This window comes from Gracilinanus agilis, chromosome 1 (assembly GCF_016433145.1).
Source record: "Gracilinanus agilis isolate LMUSP501 chromosome 1, AgileGrace, whole genome shotgun sequence".
In the NCBI taxonomy this organism is placed as follows: domain Eukaryota; kingdom Metazoa; phylum Chordata; class Mammalia; order Didelphimorphia; family Didelphidae; genus Gracilinanus; species Gracilinanus agilis.
Genome location: NC_058130.1, coordinates 590708629 through 590735310, shown reverse-complemented (window position 1 = coordinate 590735310; position 26682 = coordinate 590708629). Strand labels below are relative to the sequence as shown.

Sequence of the window (26682 nt, the reverse complement as noted above, 5' to 3'; positions counted from 1 at the left end):
ACAAGGAAGTAGACAAAGTCCTATCTAACAAATGCTTTGTTAAAGTCTACATGATTTTTATTCAAAGACGTCATGTGTTAAAGTTAAAAACTCCTGGTTCTTAGTTTCCATAGAGTTTAATATTACTTGAATAAAGAAGGCAGAGATAAAAACTTATTTCGAATCTAAATGTCAACTGTTTCTAAAGTCTAATTTAAGTTAAAGGGTTTTTTTTCTTGCCTTAGTAGACAGTCCTGGCCTTGCCACCATCAGGAAAATTCCAGTTATAACTCTGCCTCAGCCATTTATTAGTTGTTGTATTATTAGGGCAAAGATAACTTCTCTGAACTTTAGTTTTCTTCCATAAAATGGGAATAATAGCACCTACCTCAAAGGGATGTGATCACTTATCTAAAGTGCTTTGCAAACCTTACAGCACTATTTAAACTGATTTTTAGTCCTTCTGAAGTCTTTTGTGCTTTCCATACATGACCTCTCATCCTTGAATAGAATTAGTCAAAAAGCATTTATTAAACTCTTAAAATGTGCTAGTTAGATATGCTGAGAGCTGAGAATTAAAGAAAGGAAAAGAACAAAACTAGGTCCTGCCCTCAGAAAGCTCACATTCTAAAGGAAGAAACTCCATGCAAAAAAAAATTGTACATGTAAGACATATATGTGGTATTGAGACAGAAAAGGTAGAAAACAGACAAGCTGTGATGGGGAGACAGAAAAAGGTCAGCTTATGAAAAGCTTGAAATGCCAGACAGAGGCAGCTACATGGTTCAGTGGAGAATCAGGTCTGGAGGCAGGAGGTCCTCATACACTTCTTAGCTGTGTGACCCTGAGCAAGTCACTTACATACAATTACAATTTATACTTATAACTGATTCTAGGACAGAAGGTAAAGGTTTAAAAAAAAAAAACACAACAAAATATAAAAGCTAGAGGATTTTTCTATTTGATCTGAAGATAACAGGGAAGTATGGTTGTTTCTTAGGTAAAGAGATGACATGGTCAGATTTGTGCTTTAGAAAGATTGTTCTGGAAGATGAACAGAGGATGAAGTGGGTTTGGGGAGACTCCAGCAGGGAGATCACTTTGAAGACAACTGCAATCATCCAGGAATGAAGGGATTCCAGTGAAATACGGAGTATGATCTTGGGAAGCCATCTAGTTCAGAGGTGGCTGTATGAATGGAAAGGAGTTAAGAGTCTACAAGAGACTTGGTGACACTTGGCAACAGACTGGATATGAAAAGCAATTATCACGTACTGGATCTGGAGAAGACTTGAACCTGGGTTCAAATTCTACTTCTCCCACTTACAGGTGTGGCACCAAGTTAGCTAAATCTTTTAGCCCCTTTAGAGCTTAAGTTCCTCATCTCTAAAATGAAGAGAATGGAGTATTTGAGATTCTTAATCATTCCTAGATGAAGAACCCTTTTGGAAATCTAGAACCCCTCAGAATATTTTGTTGTCTCCTTTATAAATCAAAGGAAATGCTAAATTTGTTAGTTTAGGAAATTAAAGATGTAATTCCCTCCCTGGACCTCTGAATTCTATCTAACGTTGCCCCCTTAGAGAGTACCACGTAACGAAACCTTCCATTGGGACAGATAAGTGGCTCAGTGGATAAGAGAGCAAGGTCAGCAGACGAAGTACAGGGTTCAAATTCGATCTCACTCTCTTCCTAGTTGTGTGAGCCCGGGCAAGTCACAACCCCAATTGCCTAGCTCTTACAACTCTTCAGTCTATGTTAATATCGATTCTAAGACAAATGGTAAGGATTAAAAAAACAAAAACAAACAAAATCCTTAGCATGGAAGGTTTCCCAAGCTCCTTCCATAGTGAAATTCATGTTTGGTGGATACCTACCTGCTTATGTACCTCCCTAAATTTAGCTCCATTTCCTTCTATAGACACACACACAGACATACACAGGTATCCACACATAGACGTGTATATAGGTGCACTTATGTATGTATGTGCCCATACAATATATACATACAATGATACGTAACTAGTCCGAACATAGCCGCCGGCAAGTAGCTAGAGCTGGTCTACATCCAGCTTTCTTTGCAACTCCAGCCCCTCGCTCAGGGCCAGGACCAGAGCTTAGTAAACATTCGCAGACTCGGGGGGGGGGGGGGGGTGAGGAAGAGACTTCAGCTAGAGCAGACTAGAGCCGAGGCCCGGGGCCCTTATCTGAGGGTCCCCCCTCCCCGCCCCCTGCTCCCTCACTCACCAGACCGCCTCCGCGGAGCTGGGGGCGAGCGGAGGCGTCGGCGTCCTCGCGTCCTGCGCTCCCAGATCCACCGCCGCCTCGAAGTAGGAGTTGAGCGCCCTCTGAAAAGCAAAGGCACAACAGGGATGGAGGCAACAGCGTTCAGCCACCCCACGCCGGAGCCCCGAGAAGGGAGCGCTGGCTTACTTCCATCTGCCAGTCATTCTCCGCCAAATAACACTGAGCCACGTCGCAGCCGCGGCCCGTAATCGCAGCAAACTCGGCGCACAACCGCTGGCGTTCTTCCACCACAAGCTCCTCCGGTGCAGCCACGGTGCCGTCTACCTCCATAGCTCCGAAAGCTCCCAATACCCGCCAGCGAGTCTCCGGACCACTGCGTCCAAACTAAAGTGCCTCTTCCTCCACCGCCCACTCTGCGCAGACGCGCGGCGCTGCCCAAACAGCCCGACTGGGAAACCTGCAGTCTACCCTCATCTTCCATCCCTTCTCTTAAGCTCTATGAGGAGGGGGGAAAGGGAGCGCCCTGGGAAGGGCTGGCCAGGTCTAGGTGGGGTAGATGGAACTATGATTAGGGTTCTCGCAAATCTCCTGGAGGCACAGAGCGGAGCGCCGCGCTGCGGAACTCAAGTTTTGCAGTCTTCGGGAGCTGCCGGAAGGAACTGGGAGCACCAGGGAAAACCTTTATCTTCCCGGGCTGTCACATTGGATGTCATCCTGGAGGTCGTCGTTTTTGGAAGAACTTGTCTTGCGCGACTGTTGTTCCCACGGTCACCTGGGTTTTTTTGTTTTTCTTTGCTTTTTGTTTTTTTTGGTTTATAGGTTCTTTTTTTCCGTTTGAGCAAGACTGAGTGAGAAGCTGAGAAGCAGCTGGCAATGGGTCCCCAGACAATGCAGAATTTACAGCAACTATTGAAGGCGTTCTTGGACTCACGTTGCTTTGATAGAGTTTTAGGAAAGGTATTGGAAGCCTGCCACGGGCTCGTGGCCCAAGCGGAACGCTTGCACTCGGGCATCGGAGTGGGTTGCAGGGACCTGGTTTTAGTCCTCACTGATTGCCTTGGAGGCATGGTTTTCCCCTTCCGTACTTCATGGTTTGATTAGGCCTGAAAGCTTGTCAGTAGCCGGTTTGGTTTTTTTCCTACCCCCATTTCCCTCGAGCCCCCAAATTCTAGTTATTTCATTCCTATTAGGAATGCTGCCACCTCCAACTTATGAATGTCCTGTTATCAACATTGCTATGTGTGGGAGGAAAATGACCCTGGTGTCTCTGTGACCCGAGCCTGTCGAACTGGAAGGGCTTCAGGTATAGAGCTGCCAAGACCAGTGCAATGTATTTGTTGTCTGATAATCCACCTGGGGAAATACAGGGAAGCTTCTAAGCAGTAGCTCGGTGATGGAATTTGGGGGTTCATAATAAGTCATCTACTAAAGCTTGGAAAATGTTGCATTTGTGTGGGTGTCGGAGAGTGCCTACCCTCAGTTCCAGACAAAACTAAGCAGATGGTAGAGGTTTGAAAAATCTTGGTACATCCCAGATGGAAGCACCATGACGCCATGCAGAATATTAGTGACTGTCATGTGAGATTTGAATTTGAATACTGCCTCCTTATTCCAGTTCGGTGACTTTGAGCAAATCACTTTTTGAACTGAATTTTAGCCAATATAGGGATGTTAGCCTAGGAAAGTATTGAGGGGTAGAGGAAAAAGAACAGGTTGTAAAGTGTAGGAAAAGGTAGAAACTGAACATTTGTGGATAAGATCAAAAAAACATTCTGAACTTGTTTATTCATTTGTAAAACATTACTGATAATACAGGGTATGACCACATAGGGTTGTAAAGATCAAATGAGTAGGGGCAGCCAGGTAGCATGGTAGATAGAGTGCCTGCTCTTGAAGATCTGTAAATCATTTTGAAAAGTTCTGTGCCATATGATTTTTTTTACTTTAATTTTATATTTGAGTACTTGGGAAGAAAAGAAGTCTATCTCTTCTAAAGCAAGTTGTGAAGGCTTTTTGTGACTGAAACATAAATATGGGATAACTATCTAGCCTTGATTGGTACTGGGAAGCAGTTTTGTAGAGTAGAGCTTATTCCACAACCTGTGAGCATGTGGCCAATGCCTTCTTTCCTCCCCTTTCTCCTTTCTGCTATTCTCATTCTCTTGATTCTAAAACTTTGGCTACTGATGACAAACCCCACTCTAGCTATACTTTCTCTTGGTTCCACCTGCCTCAAATCTAGCCTACTATTTCCCTTACGGTGTCCGTCCACTCCAGATCTACCTACCCCTTCTACTTTGACTTTTGGATCTTACTCCATAATGATGAACTTCTTTCATACTAAATCTTTTCCTTTCTCCCTCCTATCTTCTTTCCTTCACTAAGCCCTTATTCCTTCCTGAAGTTTCCCTGGTCGCCCATTTCAGCATTAGCTGCATTTTCATATTGCCCAACTTGCTAGTCAAGATGGGTGTCAGAATATACCTTGTTCCCCAATGCTACCTTAAGACTGTTCCACCATCATTTGGCAAATTATTTGAATCCAGACCAATTCTCTTCCAGATTATTCTCCCTCTTTTCTCATTGAGTTCAGATCTTGGCTTAAAATCTTTCTCTCCACCAACTTCTGCCATCATATTAGAGAACTTCAGAGTACATATCAATGCCCTTCCTCGATGACTAATTTCCTAGACTCTCGATATATCTAGTTCACAATGACTTTTCTACTCCACCACCTCCCCATACAGACATACCTTTGAACCAATCATCAGCAACAAATGTTCCATTTCCAAATTCATGAACAACAAAATTCTCTTAACTGGTTAAGCAGAGTTTGACCAACCATCTTTGACCAAAGTTTCCACTTTTGCCTGCTCTTTAATCATATTCTTTTTTCCTTACTGAGACCCCTAATCCCTGTACTCAGTACTTTTCTAGGTCATCACTCCTATACTGGCTAAAATCTTCACCCAAATCTTGATCTTTTGGTGAACCAGCTCAATTCTATGCAATACTGTGTTTACCAATCTTTATAACATCTCATCTGTGCCTCATTTCTTCAACTCATAAAACCAGAAACCTTTTTCAATTCCTCATTATCTCTCACCTGGATTATTGAGTAGCCTTCAGTTGTTCTTCCTGTCTCAAATCTTTCCCCACCCCAACCCCTCTGCAGAAGTGATTTTGCCAAAGTGACTGACTGGAACCAGCCAAAACTGTTAAATAAAGTAAAATAAAGAAACTGAGTATCATCCAGACAATTTATTAAACTTTGCATGCTGGTTTAATAATAAACAAATGTCAAAGTTCTTAGTAGCCAAGGACCCTGTCCTAGTTAATATATGATTTGGAGGGAATGAAAACCAAGAAAAACAAGGTGACGGGATCATGACACCAGGTTTCTTATTGAGAGACAATCAGGTGAGAGGTAGTGTGTGGTATTCTTGTAGTTGACATCTGGGGCAAGGGGAATAAACTTCTGATTTACAATCAAGTGACAAAAGGAACTGAAACTTGGCTTCACTAAATGGTGGTTAAAAAACAAAATGGAATGAAGTGTATTATTTTAATATATCCTTCTTAGAATCCCTATTATTCTGACTCCTCCATCTTAACCTTCAAGTTGGGCAATAAGAAAGTACAGCCAGTGCTGGAAAGGGTGACCAGGGAAAATTCAGGAAGAGGCAGAAGTGAGTAAGGAGAGCAGTCTAGGCATGGGTGGTAGCCAGTTCAGAGGCAGGGGAGCCAGGGTTATGGTTTTATATTAAAGGGAGAATATGCCAAAATGATGAGCAACTGGAAGGAAATAATGTGTAGAACTGGATAAATAACTAGGAGCTCTATTACCTCTTATTTAAAGTGCTTCATGATCTACCTCTTTTTCATTCAGGATTCCTAAAATCTCACCTTCTGCAGGTCTTTCATTGTCCTCTCAGTAGTTGAGAGAATAAAATAGCTTTAGAGGTTACCTCCTATCTAATCTGTATGTATTTTGTATATACTGAATTTAAGAATGGTCTCTTCCTCCTCCTGGAGGGTAGGGACTACTTTTGCCTTTCTTGTATCATCAGGACTTAATATAGTGCCTAGCACAAAGTGAAAAGTGCCTAATGTTTACTCACAGATTTTTAACACTTTGGGGAAAGATTTTGTAGGAAGATTCTGGGTGAGTACCACTCCAAACCCTTCACCAATGTAAATTAGCAATTGTACCAAACATTATAGAGAGTTATCCAGAGCACTGAGGCCAAGTAACCCAGTGTGACATAGCTATATGTGTCAGAGAAGGATCTTAAACCTGTCATCCTGACTCCCAGGTCACCTCTCTTTCCACAATACTATGTCACCTCTAAATAACATTTCTGAATTTAAACAAACGATTCTATATAAGTTCATAATAGCCTGAATTTTGTAGAGAAATAATTAGCCCTCCCTGAAGGACTGTTTGAACTAGATGGTGGGAGTTCTATAAATAGGAAATTCTAGAAGATTTAGTGGCTATTGGAAGAATGTAGACTTGATTTCATTAATGATTTCTGAGGTAACTATGACTACAAAGTTAGTGTCTAATTTTTCTATGACTATCTCTATGACCTGTATGTTACCCTTATGAGCCAAATTTAGATAGTACATTTGAATAGTGCCTTACAATTTACAAAGCGTTTTCACATCCATTATAATTCAAATTTTAATTAATTTTTTACTCCAAATGATAGTTTTCCAAGACTTTGTACTATGAGATAGCCTGGAATTTATTACTTTTAGGGGTACATAGTAGTGTAGAATGGGTAAACTTTGAGCCAGAGATTGTAGAACAAATACTTGGCTTTGGGTATACTGGCATGCGTCCCAGATTCCTTAGCAACTGGAAATGCCTTAGAGGTAGAGGGTAAGTTTTGTCCTTCTGACTGGCAGTAAAAGATAGCTAAACAAATACTGAATAAAAATGAAGCATATTTACAATGTACAAATCTGGAATGCATGCATTATATAGGATAAAAAGTGAAAAGTACAATTGCCTCTTTTGACAACCAGGAGAAATTATCAATTTTTTTCCCTCAGACTTTGCAAAGAGAATTACACAAATAAAAGCTTTAATTTGGATTCACTCTAACTGATCTCTCATTTGATCAATATTGACTAGTTGCCTATGATGTACAAAGCACTGTCCAAAGTATTTTGAGAAATATAAAGAGATATAATATCCAGCCCCTGCCCTCAAGGTATTTTAGCATGGTACCAAGTGATAACTGAGTCAAAGGACCTGATTATGACTGACAAAGATCTTCATCAGGTCCTCTGAATTTAATCATTATCAGTGCCAGTGACTTATATCTCTATATGTGCAGCTTTAGTCTCTCCTGAGTTTGTACTATACCACCAGTAGCCTATTAGACATTTCAACTGGATATCTCAGGACAACTCAAAATTCAGCATGCCCAAACCAAATTCATCTTTCCCCACCAAACCCACCCTTTTCCCAAATTTCCTCATTTCTATTAAAGATACTACCATTCTATCTCTCTCCTAGATGTGTAACCTCTGCGTTATTCTAGATGCTACACCAGAGAAAATCAAATAAAAATCACCCACAGGGAATATTCATTGATTTTCTCTTGAGGGGGTGGGGGGAGAAGGGAAACTTTGTTATCTACTCTTTTTCAGTTTATGCTTTTAGTAGAATACCACTATTTTACATTTGAATAGTGCCTTACAATTTACCAAGCATTTTCACATCCATTATAATTCAAATTTTACTTTATTTCTTTTTCCCTCAAATGATCCCATAAGGTTTATTACTCTATTTGAGATCTAAGGAAGAATTGACAGCCTGTAATCCCATTTTTTTTTGCTCAGATATCGGAAGATAGGCAAAGAACTTTAAAGTATTGGCTATTAAATTTCCCATTTTAAAGGTTATAAATCAGAGGCAGTCAGGTAGCACATTGGATAGAGAACTAGGCCTGGACATAGCTAATGGGTTTAAATCTGGCCTCAGATACTTCCTAGCCGTGTAACCCCAGGTAAATTACTTAACCCCAGCTGACTAGCCCTTAACCTCTTCTGCCTGGGAACCTATACTTGGAATCCATTCTGACAGAAGGTAATGTTTAAAAGGGAGAAGGAGGAAAGTACAGAATTACTCTTAGAATAATACACTTGCTTTTCATTCTTTTGTCTGGGAAAATGACCCAAAGTTGTTAAGAGGATTACCTGTGATAGATGAAATAAAACATAAACTTTTGATTTTCTTTTTATTGAAACTTGGAGAGGAGCTTTCAAAGACATATACCAAAGGGGCCACTTTCCTCACCCAAGACCAGGGTATTGTTTTGATTTTTTAATAAGTTATAATTTAATTTTTATTTCATGGTTGAGAAAGGCTGCATTTTACCATTTATGTGCATTTACTTATATGTAAACTGCCTAATTACATTCAGCGGAATCTGGGTATATTCTTTTTATTGGGGATTTAAAAAAACAAAACACCTTTTGGTCCCCATTTCACTTCCCTTTTACATTTTGCTCACATTTAAAAAAATTAAAACCTTGACTCATCAGTTGTTTTCCTTGTCCTCCCATTTCTTAAGATATTCAGAAATATGCCTGCTTTCTCTTCTCATTTGCAACAGGATTTTTTTTTTTTAAACCCTTACCTTCCGCCTTGAAGCCAATACTGTATATTGGCTCCAAGGCAGAAGAGTGGTAAGGGTAGGCAATGGGGGTTAAGTGACTTGCCCTGGATCACACAGCTAGGAAGTGTCTGAGGCCAGATTTGAACCTAGGACCTCCTGTCTCTAGGCCTGGCTCTCAATCCACTGAGCTACCCAGCTGCCCCCTTGCAACAGGATTTTAAAGATTATTTTTTGATTCTTGTAAATCTTACCATCACAACCAGGATGTAAACTCCTTGGGGTAGGAATGCTATTACAAACACATAAAGGTGTTTGGACACAAGTAAATGTTTTCCTGAAGATTGTTAATTTATAGGCTGGCAGCCCAGAAATGGAAAGAAGTGCTCATAAAAGTTGTCAGTACATGAAGGATAATCATTTCACATTGAAAATGCTGGGAGTGGTGAATTTGCAAAGCTCCCCAGTGAGCCGCTAAATATTGTATAGGTGTGAGCACATTTATACCAAGTAAGATTTCATTCATATGTACAATGTATCTTAAAGGAATAATAATTTTTGTTTACTGTTTTAATACAGCATAAGAAATACTTTTGTATTTAACACAATTATATAACATAATAACCATTTTCAATTGAGACTATTTTACTTTAGTTTTTTTTGTTGTTTAAGATCAGTGATGGGCAAACTTTTTAAAGAGGGGGCCAAAGGAAAGGAAATGCTCATCTGTCAGTCTGTTTCTAAGGCAACTCTTTTGAAGTTTCATTGTATTGTATCCTACTCATTGTATTCGTCAGATTAGGAATCATGTCACAGGGCAGGATAGAACATTTCAGGGGGCCACATGTGGCCCGCAGGCCGTAGTTTTTGCCCATCACTGATTTAAGATGAACTTTGAAAAAGTTGTAATTAAAAATTTACACCAAATTTGGGGATGAAATTTAATGTTTCATTTAAACTTTAGGTTCTCCCAGAAATACATCTTACTCACTTGTATGGCTTGCTCTTTGTTCTGATAAAATTATGTGCTGGATTTAGTGAACAGTTGTGTTCATCTTTCCTCTACATTTAGGTTACTCTTCTTTCTGCAAGTCCTGGAAAGGTGGTTTGTGAAATGAAAGTTGAAGAAGAACATACCAATAAGATGGGCACTCTACATGGTGGTCTTACAGCAACTCTGGTAGATGTTATATCTACAATAGCTTTTATCAACACAGAGAGGGGAGCACCTGGAGTCAGTGTGGACATGAACATAACGTATGTACCTAATGTTTTAAATGGCATCTACAGAGAGAAAAGAGCTATTAAGATAAAAAATAAGGGGGCAGCTAGGTGTGGCTCAATGGATTGAAAGCCAGGTTGGATGGAAGGTCCTAGCTTTGTGACCTTGAGCAAATCACTTAACCCCCACTGCCTAGCTCTCTTCTGCCTTAGAACCAGTTACACAGTGTTGATTCTAAGACAGAAGGTAAGGGTTTAAAAAAAAAAAAAGGAAAGGAAAAGAAAGGAAAACTACCAAAGTGGAAAAAATCCTAAGGCTGCCCACTGATTCCTAATTGGTATATCTTTAAGCTATAAAATTTCCCACTGTGTTGGGTACCTTATTTTCTTTTTTAAATATAACTTGCACCATTATATACAACTAAGCACAGATAAATTCCATGACACACAGTGATACGAAGTTATCAAAGTAAATGTGGGTCATTACCTTAAAATAAAATTCCAAAGGAAAAGAATTATCATGCTGGAAGTACCTGAGTATACACCAGAAACTTACTGGTTAGGGTATAAGCTTACTAGTATATTATATATAAGGACAGCCATAGGAAAAGAGAGATTACATAGCTTCTTTGCATTTCTTAGTATCCTTTCCTTAGACCAGGGGTCAGCAACCTGTGGCTCTTGAGCCATATCTGGCTCCACCTCTGACCCTTTTGAAGAATTGTGAAAGAGTTCCAGATGTCATATTTTGTCAGCTGTGTTGAGAAAAGGGTATTTAGGTCAGTGTATTTGCCAAATGGCAAACACACAAAATAGAATTAAATTGTCCTTTTCCATAAAGGAGTATATTAGAGTAAAAGAAAGATGGTGGCCCGAGTATCAAAATGCACCATCAACTTCTTTTCAAACTCAGCAATGAAAATAAGAAAATTTGAATTCTTTTAAATTATTGACTAAGGTTACAAACACACAATAGGGCAGAATGCAAGTTAATGTTATTTTTCCCTTAAGTGTTAGAAAATTGAGCAGAAAAGACTTTCCTTGGTTTTTCCTAGGAGCCCATTTTAGTCCATCTGAGCAAAAATGGGATTACTTGCTAACACTTCTTCCTTAGACCTCCAGCAAATTTCCTAATCTAATAGTTTGTCCCTTGCCCCTCAACATAAAAATCACATTTCTGAAACTAACTACCCTGAAAAAAAATTAAGTATTTATAGCCAAAAGTGCACATTAGGCAACCCCTTGTTGGAGCTGTCAAGTTGAGTCACTTGAAGGTAATCTAGGATAGTCTTGAGTAAATTGTTCAGCATTGCCCATATTTGAAAGTCAGTTCAATGGCAAGGCTATAATTCTTGGCATGAGTAAATGAGACTGTCATGGTCCATGGGGGTATATATTGTATTTTGAAACTGAACTCCTTCTTGAAGTGGATTCTACAACATTAAAACTACCTCAACATTCCACTATTAAGAATTTGACTCTGGTAAAATGCTTAGTCAAATAAACCAGCAAGTGTTTTTAAGCGTCTGCCATGTATCAGGCATTAATCTTTTAGTAGGTCACAAATGTAGGTTGTCAGACCAACAAGAGGAAGTTCAAGTTTGAATGTTGTGCCTCTAATTTTCCAAAAGAATTAGAAGGGAGGTGAGTAAGTCCCCTAAAGCTTTGTACCCAGAAGTTTATAGGTATCCCAAATTGAGAAACAGAAAAAATTGGGGTAAAGTTATCAAACTAAAGTTTTAATTAAGCATGGTTAGTATTTTCAATTAATCCTTTTAAAAATAGTCTCTGTGCCTGGCCCATTACATAAGAAATGAAATCTTCCTTTACTGCATCCTGGAGCCTTTTTAACTTGATATTCTTGTTCACATGTTGGCAAGGAAACTTAAGATAGTTGCTCCTGAAGCTCCTTTGAAGTAGGGCAGCTATCCCCAAAGTAGGGTCCATGGGCTCCTGGGGAATATATCCAAGACCCTATTTATATAACCTACAGAAATAACTCTTTGGAGTCCTCCATAATTTTTAAGAGTGTAAAGGGGTCCAAAAAAAAATTAAGGGGCCCTAGTAACAGAAATTTAAGAACTATTGCATTAAGGTTAGCAAGATATTTAGATATAACAGAAGCTTGTGTGATTGGTGTAAAAGCACTTTCTTTAAAAAACAAAAAAAAAGTTTATTTTCTGGCTAAAGTATTTTAAAATGCACTAACATGGAATCAGAAGTCAAATAGAATATACAAGTGTATGGCATATACTTAGAAGGCATGTGAATGTAAAGAACAGGCCAAGATATTGTGCCAGTGTTCCAGGTATTTGTAGAATACTCTTAGAAGTAATGCCAAATAGTTGAAAGCATGATAGATTTTTAGGTGGGGGGACATGGGTTCAAATGTTGACTCTTCCTTCCACTGTAAATTCATGCAAAATCATAACTTTTTGTAAAAGATGGGGTTTTCTAGATGGACTTTAAGGTCCCTTCCATATTATCTATTACAGTATGTATTAGATAGCAGTTGTACTTATTCCTTTTGTCATTTTCTTTAATTGTGTCCCTTATGATTTCATTCAAGATACATGTCCCCGGCTAAGCTAGGAGAAGAAATATTGATTGCTGCTCATGTTTTGAAGCAAGGAAAGACTCTTGGCTTTGCAAGTGTGGACCTGACAAACAAGATCACAGGAAAGTTGGTAGCACAAGGCAGACACACAAAACACCTAGGAAGCTAAAAAAAAAAAAAAAAAAAAAAAAGCAAAATTTTCTCAATATTTTGTCCTTCAAGAATCAACTGATCATTATATCATTGTATTTGCATTTGAACAAATAGCTTACTTTTAAAAGCTTAACTTTGAAAATAAATTCATTGTATTTGCATTTGAACAAATAAGCTTACTTTTAAAAGCTTAACTGAAAATAAAGTCGATTGTTACATTCTGGGGAAACTACTCAAAAGCAAAGACTGTATATCTAAAGTTGAAGCAGTACATCCAGCAGGGAATACTGTGGTGGGGTGCCATAAAATTAATATTAAGTTTTGTACAAATGTATGCAGGGAGTGGTTCCTTTTAGTTCTACAACTCAAAAAATATAAGTGGCAGAGTTCCTCTTGGAGTCAAGAAAATCTGGCTTCAAATCCTGTTTCACATACTAGTAGATATGTGATCCTACACAAATTATTTTCATTTCTCAGCCTAGTTCACCCTCTGTAAGATGATAATAGCACCTACCCAACAAAGTTGTGAAGCTCTAATGATTTTTTTAAAGCATAGAAATAACAGTAAAAGAAAAACTAATCTAGGCTTATAGTGTAAAAACAGTAACAGGAACTGGTTCACCAATTTCTTTAATAGAGAACTCACAGTGAAGAAACACCTACCAATAGTGATTTGCAACTTCATTCTTGGGAAGTTGCCTGGTTCAGCTGGAGAGGTTAAATGACTTACCCAGAGTCATGTAGAGCAAGAAGCAAGACCTAAATCCAACTCTTCATAGCTTTGATGGGAACTCTCATCTTTTATACCAGCCTACCTCTCAACAATTTGCCATAACCAACCTTTGTGTATTTCACAGAAATACAAAGTCAAATAGCTTTCACCTATTTTATTTAGATCTCTGTTTTTCCAATTCCAAACAAAAGCTAATATAAATTTGAAACAGGTAAGCACTAGTTTTTACCCCAAGGGAGCAGGCTTATACAGATTTACTCCAATAAAGTACTTAAACCTTAAGCAAAGCCTTCTTCATTTTAAAACAAAACAAAACAAAAACAAAACAAAACAAAACAAAAAAAACAAAAAACCCTATACAGTAGTCTTCCTTAGGTTCATTGCACAATCTTAACAAAATATGTTCTGTCAGAACCAACTTTGACACTCCAAAAACACTATTTTACAATTTAAGATCACAACTGTTTTATAATTTCTACTTAAAAAAAAAAAAAAACAAACAAAAAAAACCTTACTGGGTTTTTTTTTTATGACATTTTTGAAACCAGTATTTCCTGCACAATTTACCAGCTTTTTAAAAAAAGTGTCATCTCTTCAAGGAAACATAAATTCTATCATGAATGGTTTTTGCAGCTACAAATATATTTTGTCTTACTTTTAATAGCTGCTTAAGCTACTTCAGACTCCAGGTCTGCTTTAATGTGTACAATTGTATCCACTCAGCAGAATACTCTTTACACAGCAACTTGGGGAAAGAGATCTGAAAAAGACATTGAAGTGCTAGGAAATGAAACATGACCTAGCAAAAATAAGAGGCAAAAATGCCTACAATGAATGAAATTCTTTTTTCATGTGAGATTTCTTTCCCCACTACTATTGTAGCAACCATTTCTGTTCATTAGAATGAATTGGACAGTGGTCTAGAACTGATTACAGCAAACAAAGGCTGCTTTTAAAAAAAAATGTATATACCTGTTACATTCACTTCTCACCCTCTGAATATTGATGACAAAATGTTGGGGAGGCATAACCAGCACAAATGGGAAGACCATCACAAATGAATTTCACCTTGTGCTTTCAGATACATTTAAGCATTTCAGTGTACAACAGTCCTTTCATTTCACATTTTAGTAAGATGCTGATGCAATGCAGTATTATGCAAAGCATCTTCTTTCACAAGGTCCATGCAGAAGACATCTTTTTTTTTTTAAGTTCCGAGATACAAATGATAAAAGAAAGATCCAGGATGAAGAAGTTTCACAATGTATAGTGTTCTGTGCATGAGTCCATTTTCTTCTAAACTCTGAAAGAATAAAATGGTAAGAAAACAAGAAAAAAATTGCTGCTGCATTCTGTGATCTTCCCCATTTTGCTGGCCAGTACTCTATTCTGGCATGTAAGGGCGGAGGTGATCCTCAACGGTACCAACCGCCCAGTGGGTGAGCTGTTCCTGTGGCAGGTACAGGCAGATGCTGCATAACTTGAAGATTGTAGCTTTGTTTTTTGGAGTCTGGAAAAGAAGAAAATAGTTTGTTAGTGAGTTTTTTTAATCAAGTTTAATCAAACTTTGTAACATAAGAATAATATGTAAATATAATTTGTTTAACCTACGTAGTGCTGGTCTTGATACTGAGGAAGTTAAGACTGTCTTGTCCTTAAATTGCAATCTAGTTCTAAAGACAGATGGTTCTCAAACCTATATACCAACTCTAAATTTCTCTTGAATTAAAATCCCATGTAACAGCCTTTTGGGACAACTCTAAACTGAGGCTCTATTCAGCATGTCCAAAACAAAAATTCATCCCCGCCCCCAAAACTCTCTTCTCTTAAAAAAATTCCTTCATAGGCTCTCAAGCTTCAATGTCATTCTGATTTCTTTCACTCACATAAAACATTCAATCTACTGTCAAATCTTGTCATCTCTACCTTCACAACCTCTCGTAGACATCACTTTCTCCCTCATCTTTCTCACCTGCACTTTAGCAATAGCTTTCAAATTGGTTTCTCTGCCTTAAGTGTATCTCCATTCTCATCCATCTTCTAAAGTGTAGCTACGGGGGGGCAGCTGGGTGGCTCAGTGGATTGAGAGCCAGGCCTAGAGACAGGAGGTTCTAAGTTCAAATCTGGCCTCAGACACTTCCCAGCTGTGTGACCCTGGGCAAGTCACTTAACCCCCATTGCCTACCCTTACCACTCTTCTGCCTTGGAGCCAATACGCAGTATTGACTCCAAGATGGAAGGTAAGGGTTAAAAAAATAAAATAAAATAAAGTGTAGCTATGACCACATTTCCTCACAGTTCCCTCAAGGAGCAAATGTAAAATATTGTTAGCATTTAAAGCTTTCCCCAAATTCTTCCCCTTTTTTACTACCCCAAGTTCTTTTAGAGTTCACACTTTACTCTCCCCTCCATAAACTCTTTACTATAGCTAACCTGGCTCACTATCTCAAACACTGCCTTTATACTAGTTATCCTCCATACCTGGGAAAATTCTCTCCCCTCACTTTCATGACTTATCTTCCCTAACTTCGCAAAAGGCCTTTTCAGATCTCCCCTGCAATACCTTCTCCTAGACTGCTTCCCACCTATTCAGCAGATATCTTTTTTTTATTTTATTTTATTTTTAAACCCTTAACTTCTGTGTATTGACTTATAGATGGAAGAGCGGTAAGGGTAGGCAATGGGGGTCAAGTGACTTGCCCAGGGTCACACAGCTGGGAAGTGTCTGAGGCAGGATTTGAACCTAGGACCTCCCGTCTCTAGGCCTGGCTCTCAATCCACTGAGCTACCCAGCTGCCCCCCAGATATCTTTTTATATGCTGTGTCACCACTGGAATGTGAGCTTCTTGAGAGATGAGGCAATATCTGACTTTCTATTTATTTATTTGTTTGTTTGTTTGTTCCCTTACCTTTCATCTTTGAATCCAATACTGGGATTTGGTTCCAAGGCAGAAGAGCAGTAAGGACTAGGCAATGGGGGTTAAGTGACTTGCCCAGGATCACACAGCTAAGAAGTGTCTGAGGCCAGATTTGAACCTAAGACAGGAGGTCTCTCTAGGCCTGGCTCTAAATGACTGAGCTACCAGCTGCCCAATATTTGTCTCTTTGCAACCCTTGTGTTTGGCATAGTGCCTAGCATATAATCAGCATGTAATAAAAACTAACTCACTGAATAACATTTATTTTTCAAAAAATTAAATAGCAGCAAAATAAATAGCAAATAGCAAACCAAAAAACAAAGTTTTTAGAAATCAAATTAGAGCCTTTCAATTAAGAAGTGGCTATTAGAGATAATTTTAGAATTCAGTACTAACAATAGACAAAGAGATGCATTAGCAAATCATGAAAGGAAGAAAAGACTCTAGATGCCTATAAATTAATTTGCTAGGAGGAAATGCAAACTGAGGCTGAGAATAAATGCCTTGCCCAAGTTCTCACAGCTAAGTGCCTGAAGTTGTATTTGAACCCTGATCTTCCAGACTCCAAGTTGTCTTTGTTATTAGTGTGCTTTTGATAACTTTAAAGAGCTGAATTACTATATAAAATGGAAGTGTTAAGACAGAAAGTATTAAATCTGATCTGGTAAACCTGTCTAAAAACATTGAGGGTGAAGAAGAGGCTTATAGTTTTAAGAACCAATCTTCTCTAAATTTATATTTATTATGCAATTTATTCACATTACCTATTTCAACTTTCAGAAAGGGCAAATTTTAGAAGATTATCATATTACTATGAAGGAGTGCTGATTATTATGAGAAAACTTGAGTTTTAAACACACACCTGTTAACTATTCATAAATCATCAATTTAAAGGCCACATCTCCATTTAATTTTGTAAGTATCTTTAAACAAGCTTGAAAGTTATGTACCTGCAAGTGCTGTCTGTCAATGAAGAGAAACACTGACTGGTTAGGATTGTTGACAACAATTCCAGTCTTGTCCTTTCGGCTCAGAACATGCAGAAACTGTTTTTCGTAGTCACCGTGATAAAATTCAAACTTGGCCTAGACGAGAAAGATATTGATTATATAACTGTATTATACATTACAGTCCATTTTAATGGGAAAAGTAAATATAAAGAAAAAAAAACCAGAGGGATTAAGAAAATCATTTGAGAAATCAAAACAAAATGGGCTTATTAAAAGGAATTAGAAGAGCAGAAAGACACAAAGCATTCCATTCTCGAACAACTCTAATCAATAGGAAATGTGCCCTTATAGTCAGTCCAAGTCTGACTTTCCAAAGCTTTATGTCACTTAAAAAGTAAATAAGCATGTCATTTACATTTCAACCACATCATTTATAATTGTGGGAAGTGTATAAAACCAAGCAAAGACAGATCCTGAAGAGTGCTTCAATAAATATATTCCTTCAAGTTGACACTGAGCTACTCAACTATTAAAGATTCTTCTTTGGATCTAGTCATCTAACCAATTCCAAATCCATTGAAATGTACTATCTTCTATCCTAAATTTGTTCCTATACATAAAATTAACATGAAAAAATTATTTGACAAAATTGAAATTAAGATACTTAAAATTTAAATTCATGCTAAAATATTTGTGTAACAAAGGAAATTAGAAATTTGGCATATGGAGAATCTAAGCCCCAATGTGGGTTTAATGATTTAGTGGACACTAGCCATTGCACTTTTTCTCTCTGAAGGTTGGTTTTTAGATTCAACTTTGTAAAAATTTGACATTAGCCTTCACTCCTTTCTTTGATACCCAAGACAAGCCCATTCTAAAGGCCCTATGACTCTCTGGTCTTTTGGAAGACCTACCATTTGCCCAGTGAGGTCAGTTCTCCAATCAGAGAGACTTTGGAAAGGAATGTCACTAAGTGCATAAACTAGACTACTGGAAGGAAGAGGGTGCTTTTTGCTGGGACTCCAAAGTAAGTAAATAATTATAAATTAAGATATAGTCTCCAGAAAATTTTAAAACTTAAGAGAACCTGGATTTCAATTCTAGTCATGGTACCTATATGACTCTGAGAGCAAGTCATTTTCAAACTTTGGACTTCATTTTCTTAAATCAAATGAGGCGGCTGAAGTAGATCTCTGGTAATGTCAAATTCAATTTCTTACCCCAAATTCACTAGTTGATGCCTTCATATTCTATGCTGCCATTAAACTTCGGATAGCTTCAGTGTTGTGTGTGTGTATATAGAAAAAAAAATCTCTTCAAGTTAAAAAAAACAAACCACCTTATTCCATGTTCAATCTCAAATTTAAAAAGATTTAATTTACATTTATTTCTTTTGAAAAGCACTGGAATTTTAAAAAATGTAAGGAAATTTCACCCCGGTCTAGTGTACTAATTCTAGAATTAAAGGTTGTAACAATTTACATGCCCAAGCACTAAATGTACCAAACTTAATTTTTCAAATGCTGCTATGTTGAATTATCAATTAAAAGACCCAGATTTTACCATCTTAGCCAAAGATTTTTAAACTGAGTCTACTTTTCTTTTTTTGTAATCTGCATATCAATAAGATAATATCTAAATTTTTTTTAACCCACTACATTCAAATATACTTTAAAATCACCTTACTGAATTTAAGATCATTCAAATCTGGCACCATAAGTCATGACATAAGCAATTAACTTGAACTCTTTGTTTTAGCTGCTGCAAGCTGAAATCATTACTTTAAGTGTAAAAAATCCTGAGCAGTCCATAAAATTTACTTAGTTATGTGGTTAATTCATTGGATATCACTCTTGCTTCCCCATCCAATATCTTAATATCAGTGGCAATTTCAACGTATTGTTCTTTCTTTTACTGTGAGCTTTTTTGGAGAATCACATTTCATTTGTAATTATTCTTTCCATTAATAAGCACTCATATTTTATGCTCCCTCATTTATGGTCCAGTATTCTCATATTTAGCTAAGTGATTCCTCTACTCCTAGAAGGGCCTACAAATAAATCAAACCCCTCAAATGAATAGGTTCCCTTCAGACAACTATTTTCACCAATGACATCTAAAGTAAAACATATCTGGAATCAGTCACTGTCCTCTGCCCTTAGAAGACCTCTATTTTTTTTCTTTAAGGAAATAAGCTCTTTCCTATTCTCCCTCTGGAAAGTCTGTGAACAAACCAGACATACATTACTTCCTATCTCAGATTCTTCTTTTAAAATTTAAGTATAATACTTCCCTTTCTAAATGTTATTACTCCAGCCCACAAACTGTTTCTAATCAACACATTACTCAATCTGAAAAAGATTTCATTAAGAAAAAAAAGACTTCATTGTTTAATCAAGGCACTTGTATTTTATTAAGTTTCAAATAATTCTAGAAATAAAAATACCTGAACAGGCCTAAAGGGCTCATCAGATCCTTTCCACCTAGAAAACAGGAGACAGACAATCTTCTCAATATCATTCCGAGGCCAAAGAATGAAATCCATCTCCTGAGTACAGCCAATTACATCCTATTAAAAAAAAAAAAAAAGATGAAAAACAATGTTATCCCTTGCTAGAGGATTCAACTGTAGTTTTTAAATGAGGAAATCACATAGTTCTCTAAATTTTAAAAGTCAGTTGGGTGGGACAACTTGGTGGCTCAGTGGATAGAGCACCAAGCCTGGAGTTGGGAGGACTTAGGTTCAAATCTGCCTATAGAGAATTCCTAGTTGTGTGAACCTGAGGCAAGTCACTTAACCCCAACTTCCTACCCCTTCTTGTTCTTCTGCCTTGGAAAGGATACAAATCTAAGACTGAAGTTAAAATTTAAAAAAAAATATTAGGTTACATATATACCTAACATTTCATATATTAATGCCAACAGTGTCTTATCTTAGAATATGTAGGCAAATCAGTTAGCTTAATGTCTAAACATACCCATAGCATGCTGGAACACAGCAGATCTCTTATCTACACCTAAAGTGTCAACAAACAATACTTTCCTTTTATCACAGATATAGTAATCTTACCCAGTATAGTCACTCTTATTCCGTTTACTATTTAATAAAACTTAAACATACACTTGTATGTTTCATATTGGGGAGTGAGCTGGCACAAGTGGATGAGGGCCAGGCCTGAAGTCAGGAAAGCCTAAATTCAAATCCAGCATCAGACATTTACTTGGCTGTATTGACCCCAGGCAAGTCACTTAACCCTGTTTGCCTCAGTTTCTTCATCTATAAAATGAGCTGGAGAAGGAAATGAAATGGCAAACCACTCCAGTATTTTTGCCAAGAAAACCCTAAATGGGGCCAAAGAGTCGGGAGACCAGTATTTATAAATCATAATCCAGCTCAGGGTTCCTGATGAACATAGGTGATCTGTGATTTCTAATAGGAACACCAGTCAACTCTAAGTACCTACTACCAACAAGCACTGTGCTATTCTATTATGTAACTGAGATCTTATTACTGAGTTCTATGTGCACAACCTCATCCTTTTTCCACTCCTTATCAGAGTATATTATTTATAAAAGCCTAGCCTTACTAGACCATGTTTCAACACTACAAAAAAGCACCACACAATTGGTGTTTAAAAAAAAAAAGAAAAAAAAAAGGCCTGTTTCCAGAAGTTGGAACTTAGAAGAAAACACTATCTTAAAAGGGGTCACGAAGTGAAACATTACTGAAACAAATGAACAACTTAAATAAAACTTAAGTTTTGTTTCTATAAAAAAAAAGAGAGGCATAGTTAGTCTAGAGATCATTTGAGTATTTACAGAGAGAGAATTCCAACTTGCACTGATAGAAGAAGTTCTCCTTGCTTTGTATACCAATGAAATCACATGTTCAACCTTCATCCTTTCTCTCCTCCCTATCCCAATTCCAGCCTCTTTTCCTCCTCCCTCTTCAATGCTTAGCTAGATTTATTATCTATCTGGTCTGTTCAAGACATTAACTATTTAGATTGATCATCCAACTGCACATCAAGTTTTACTAAAAGTTCTAGGAAGAATTAAAGTTACAATTTATCCAAAGAATGGTAAAAAGCTATATAGTGGGTGGAGGCACCCTATCACATAATTATAGGAAAAAGGTGGAAAAATGAACAACCAGAAAGACCTCTCAAGAGTAAAAAAAAAAAATTTTTTTAAGCAAAGAATCAGAATCAAAGAGTGTATGGTGCCTAGACAACTAGAGAAAGCCAAACAAATGTATATGAATACAATAGCATATACAGGTTTCCTTCAAAAGTGATGATTTTGGAGAATCACAAGTAGTACAAACTCTGAGTGAACAGAACCAGATCAATTTACACAAGGACAATTATATTGTAATGAAAGCAATTTTGAAAGGACTCTCATTATTGTAATTACTGTATCTCCAGTATTCACTGTAAAACATGCTACCTACCTCCTGAAAAAGAAGTGATGGACTCAAGGAACAAAAAAAGAGACACACTTAAAAAAAAAACAAAAACAAAAACAAAAAACACCAAAAACTTGGTTACTGTATGTATTCATTTTGCTTTATTATATTTATTATTACAAGGGTTTTTCTTTCTTAATTTGGAAGTGGAATATGGGGAGAGTTGGCAATAGTAATGCCAAAAAAGAGAGACCATTAAGACATTTTTTTTAGAATGCAAAGAAAAAGGACGCACAAACAGCTTTGAAAGTAACAATTTATTACATGCTTTTTTAAAAGCATGCAATATGAAATTAAAATTAGCAGTTCCATATACAATCTTTTAGTTTTATAGAAATGCATGGACAAGAATTACAAACAATGAAAAGTCATTTATCAAATTACAATTAGTACTTATTCTGTCTTCGAAAACAGCCAAAGTCCATGGAAATATCAAAGCACCTTTGTTTAAGATTCATTTCATACCCAGTCACAATCTTAATGGAAATAGGGACTCCTTTTCCCCAACTCAGATATACCATGAATTCTATAAATTTTTAAGTGTTGAAGAGTTTTAAAAGTCTGAAAAATCAAGTCCCTAACATCATAATTTTCTTGCCCCGCAAAGACTAATTTAAAAAGTTTTTATTTATTTGGGAGCATTCTACTACTGCCCCTCCCTTCATGGGAGTATCCAGATCCGACTTTAAGTTTTGGTACTCCAAGGATGGAAACTCTTCACTGTGGAAGATCAGCAACTTCTAGTTTCAGAGTTGCACGGAATGGGTTAAGTGATAATGTTAAGCTAACACTGTCAGAGGCAGTACTTGAGGCCATATATCCTGACTCTATCCACTACATGAGGCTGTCTTCTTTTTTATTGTAGGAATATAAATGACTTTTCAACTTAGATCCTAAAAACTTGTGCTCATGATTATTTGATATTTAAATTAAAATCCAATGAGGACTTCAAAACCAGTAAGTGTACAATTAAGTTAGCAAAGAACACTGAACACAGGAGATCCATAAACAATTTAAAGAAAAAAAAAGATATCTTGGATTTTTGGTGTATTACTGCTGTCTTTCCACTTCTATTTCAGTGACTTGATAAATGCAACGTAATTGATTTCCCAAAGGTAAAATTTGCACAAATGTGAAACTGGTTCACTGTCTAAACACAAAATATATAGGGGAAATTAAAAGCAGAAGTGTGGCTTAGGTTAACTATATGCTTAAGAAGGCAACTGTAAGGCACTAGAGGGGGAAAAAAACCACCACTCTCCAAGTTTAGAAAGCTAGCTAAGAACTAATTGACAATACCCACAGGGCAAATAAATAGAAATTAAAAATTAAAACTCACTTGCTTTTAATTGACCACTGACTGACAAGGTTTACCACAGTATACAGTCTTAAGTTGGTCCCATAAGAGTTGTGAAATAACCCGAATTTCAAGTTATACTACTCAAAGTTGATTCAAGGTCAATCTGTCAGTTTGTTCTTAAAGAGTTATGATCCAAAGATGTTTACTGCATAAAAATAATAGCCACAGTAGCTATTTCCATTTTAAGAATATTTCTTATTGTAATCAAATTACCTCTAAAACTTTACCAGTATCAAGCTAGGTATAAGGAAAAAATAAAGCTCTTACCCTTCGCATGGACTGGTAGCGGGGAGCATGGAGCTGTACTACATCCTTCTGCAAAAGTTCTATGGAACTTTCCAAGGAATAGCTGGAATCTCGCACACCTTTCAGAATATTTTCTTCATAATTGTTTGTCATGACTGGTATCACTTCAGACACTTCAAAAAGTGCTGATTTTTTCTTCTAAAAAAAAATATTTTTATTAGCCCAAGTTTTCAGCTATACACAATTTGGTAACTGCCAGTTAAAATTTTAGTATTAAGTACAATCATTCTAAACTAGAAATATTCTTAATTGTATTGTGTTTGCAAAACAAGGTACTTAATTTCAAAAAGACAAAAAAAAAGCACCTTAATTCTTATTTTCACTCAGTTAAAATTTAGACCCTAACATTTCCCAATCTCTGCCAAACTAAGTTCACATTACTAGCAAGGCAGTAGTTTGCCTCCTTTAAAGTAAACTGAATTTAGCTTGATCTTAAAAATTCCAAAATTTAAATTTCCATCATTAAAAGAAAAGTAAGACTAACCAAATAAGTAACTTTTATTATTTAGCATATAGCTCTTTTGGTCTTTCCTCCTAAATATACACATGTCAACATTTTTAGACAAGAACCAATGAAAATAACTTTTGAAGTGTAGCACATTTAAAAAGTATTCCAAGACCTAAGATCAAGGGCGTGCAAGCAAACTATTTACTATTTACCATAATAGTCATTGCAATTGTCAAGACACTTCACTGACAGGTTACACCCAGATTAAGTTTCTATAGGGGGTCAAAACTAATGTATCATTGAGTCTGTGCCAACCTTCTAGGTAAATTACAAATTTCAAGGTCTAATCATTTAGTTTTTAGGTTGTACTCAGTTTAAATTTCATTACTAACTGACCATGTACCCTAGCAGCTTTTGCTGAAATCCTCCAGGAGAAATGGTTCAAAATCATTTCTATATAGTTACTGGAGGTAGTGATGATAATGATCACCTATGTTGGAACAATTTTGAGTCTAGCACTTCCAAAGAGTAGATATCTGGCATTCACTACTTTGACACCTGCTTCACAGCATCTAATTTTCCTGGATTCAAGTTTTTGGTTTATTTTGGTTGAGGTGGGGGTGAGTAATAATAAAATAAAATATGTCAAAGTTTATTTTACCAATAGGATCACAGTTCACAGACAAAAGCAGTCACATATGGCATGCAATTCAACAAATGGTTTAAGTGCCTACTATGTGCACAGCATTGTTACTGATAAGTTTTAAGACGTAACTTTGTTCATTTTAAGATTTTAAGATCCAATCATGAAGTTTAAAACTTTTAGACTATTCACTATTCCAAAACTTTGTATTGCCCAATCCTAAGAGCTGGCTTTAAAAATATGTCTGCCTTCCTCTTTTAAGTGTTTTCTGAGTAAAATTTCCTTAGTAAAATATTAATCAGTTGTGGTATTACATACTTCTTTGAAGCAGTTTCCTTTCTTGTACTTGTGACTTGTCAAAGCAGATCAGTCACTTAAACTCCAATAAAGTAGGTGCTAGCTACTGAGTTTTGGTAAGGCAATATTTTAATGCTTTTATTAGTCCTTATTAACATTTCTAATATCTCCAACTCAAAATGTCACCGAAATGTGATTCAAATGTCAGATACTGAATCATTTACATATTACTTTACGTAAACTTACAAGCAATGGCTTCCCACAACACTACAAGGACTACAGCACAAAACTGATTACAAGAGGATAAATCTCTCCTTCCCCCAAAACAAATTACATATGTACTCTTATATTCAGCTACATATATCTTGCACTTGACATGAAGCAGGGGCAATGTCAATTTTAAGCAATTTTCTTCAATTAGTATGCATACCTATTACAGTTAACTTATTAGTGTTATCCTTTTAATAAAGTCACCCGACTGTTCATGGAACAAGTTTAAAGAGGTTTAAGTTACCTTCTCCTTGAATACAAAGGCAATATACATCTTGAAGTCAAACTGGTCAGCTAGAGATTCTTTTTTCTTTCTAAGCTGAGCACGAAGTCTGTTCAGAGCTTGTTTCTTCCGGGAGTTTGGGTCCCCCATTTTGTAAAATACAGGTGGTACTAAAGCCTTTGGAAATTGTCGCTAAACTATGGGCACTTTTTCTTAAGACTCAAGTACAACAGAAACAAGTCGATTTATTCCTGCTAATATGATTGAATAGCTAAAACAGCTGTAACCCAAAAATGCACCCCAGGCAATTATTAGGAGACTATCATATTAGAGGGTTAACAAAAAAATTGCCATCCAATCATGTCTTGGACAATAAGATTTTGGAATGGATAGGAATGGGGGAAGAAGGGAAGAAAGAGAGGAAAGAGTTTGAATCAAAAATTTTGAACACACATTTATGGGAGACAACTTAATTGCCAAAATAAAAACTGGGGGAGGGGGGGGCGGGAGGGTGTTAAGTAAAATTAGAAGCCTTTCATCAAGATTTAGGTGTACAACAAAACGCAGCTAACACCAGCCCAATCCTTTAAATCCATCTGGTGGGGTTAGTTTGGTTTTTGGCCCGTTTAAAAAGGAAGAGGATCAGAAGGGTAAATGGGGAACTGATCCCCGATTTTTTTTCAAGGGTAAATGAATGAAACTGAAATATCCAATTGAGTTTTACCCAGCCAGATCCATGGCTGTGGTATCTAATTATTGTTAGTATTTCAGATTTCACTATTGCTATGTATCGCCAGTGCTTGTTATTGATTACACTTGGTGGAGAGCAAAGAGGAAAGTGCGAAATCGGTAGAAAAGGAAGAGAGGTACAGGATTTCCCTGCAATAAACTACAGTGTACACCGGGGGCGGGCAGCTGTTACCCAAAGGAGCCAACAGAAAAAACAGCGGAGTCATTACCAACTTCCCCATCACCCACATTTTCACCCTCAGGCGGCTGCAGCTGCTGCCAAGGAGGATCATGATGGCAGGAGGAGAGGGGATATAGAAATACCGTTTAATTATTATTCCCGCTCTGTGGTGAGATCTGATTTAAGTCTGGGATCCTGATTTCCCCCAGCCCGGTGAAGTGTGCTACATTCCCCCAGGGTTCCTTACTGAACTTGACCCTCTCTCTCGCAGCCCTGGCTCTCTCTGGGTGGTGAGGAGTACGATTTAGCTGTGGGTGAGCATGGCAGGGCAGGTTGGCTCTCCTGTCCCAGGCAATGGCCAGGGCCA

At 37.2% G+C, this 26682-nt stretch overlaps 3 protein-coding genes across 5 annotated transcripts in view; 1 reads left to right on the top strand and 2 right to left on the bottom strand.

The window, feature by feature from the left end:
- TDP2 (tyrosyl-DNA phosphodiesterase 2) overlaps positions 1-2690 on the bottom strand; it is a 19570-nt gene extending 16880 nt beyond the window's left edge. The window contains exons 1-3 of one of the 2 annotated variants that reach the window (XM_044667347.1): positions 2413-2690; positions 2253-2327; positions 579-598 (exon numbers count right to left, since the gene is read on the bottom strand). In XM_044667347.1, the coding sequence (XP_044523282.1) occupies positions 579-598; positions 2253-2327; positions 2413-2556 (239 nt within the window). In that variant the 5' untranslated portion in view covers positions 2557-2690. Of the gene's footprint in view, positions 1-578; positions 599-2226; positions 2328-2412 lie in introns of both variants that reach the window. The other variant, XM_044667341.1, reaches the window with a different exon arrangement.
- ACOT13 (acyl-CoA thioesterase 13) lies at positions 169-13804 on the top strand. 2 transcript variants are annotated; one of them, XM_044667381.1, is made up of 4 exons: positions 169-186; positions 3121-3183; positions 9931-10115; positions 12649-13804. In XM_044667381.1, exons 1-4 carry the CDS (start codon positions 169-171, stop codon positions 12803-12805), a joined length of 423 nt encoding a protein of 140 aa, XP_044523316.1. In that variant the 3' UTR covers positions 12806-13804. The 2 variants fall into 2 exon arrangements, with proteins under 2 accessions (XP_044523316.1, XP_044523307.1); XM_044667372.1 differs by lacking the exon at positions 169-186 and having other exon boundaries at positions 2997-3183.
- On the bottom strand, positions 13662-26682 carry C1H6orf62 (chromosome 1 C6orf62 homolog). The gene is made up of 5 exons (XM_044667358.1): positions 25427-26682; positions 23486-23662; positions 19837-19959; positions 17391-17525; positions 13662-15032 (listed from the first exon to the last, which is right to left on the bottom strand). Exons 1-5 carry the CDS (start codon positions 25553-25555, stop codon positions 14907-14909), a joined length of 690 nt encoding a protein of 229 aa, XP_044523293.1. The 5' UTR covers positions 25556-26682; the 3' UTR covers positions 13662-14906.

Excerpts from the sequence above, each read along its gene's own strand:
- C1H6orf62 (XM_044667358.1), bottom strand. The coding sequence starts at position 25,555 with ATGGGGGACCCAAACTCCCGGAAGAAACAAGCTCTGAACAGACTTCGT. Across the intron at positions 17,526-19,836 it reads AGCCCTTTAGGCCTGTTCAG|GCCAAGTTTGAATTTTATCA; the intron begins GTATTTTTATTT and ends TTTCTCGTCTAG. Across the intron at positions 15,033-17,390 it reads TTGACAGACAGCACTTGCAG|ACTCCAAAAAACAAAGCTAC; the intron begins GTACATAACTTT and ends CTTCTTTTCCAG.
- ACOT13 (XM_044667372.1), top strand. The coding sequence starts at position 3,100 with ATGGGTCCCCAGACAATGCAGAATTTACAGCAACTATTGAAGGCGTTC. Across the intron at positions 3,184-9,930 it reads TTGATAGAGTTTTAGGAAAG|GTTACTCTTCTTTCTGCAAG; the intron begins GTATTGGAAGCC and ends CTCTACATTTAG. Across the intron at positions 10,116-12,648 it reads AGTGTGGACATGAACATAAC|ATACATGTCCCCGGCTAAGC; the intron begins GTATGTACCTAA and ends ATTTCATTCAAG.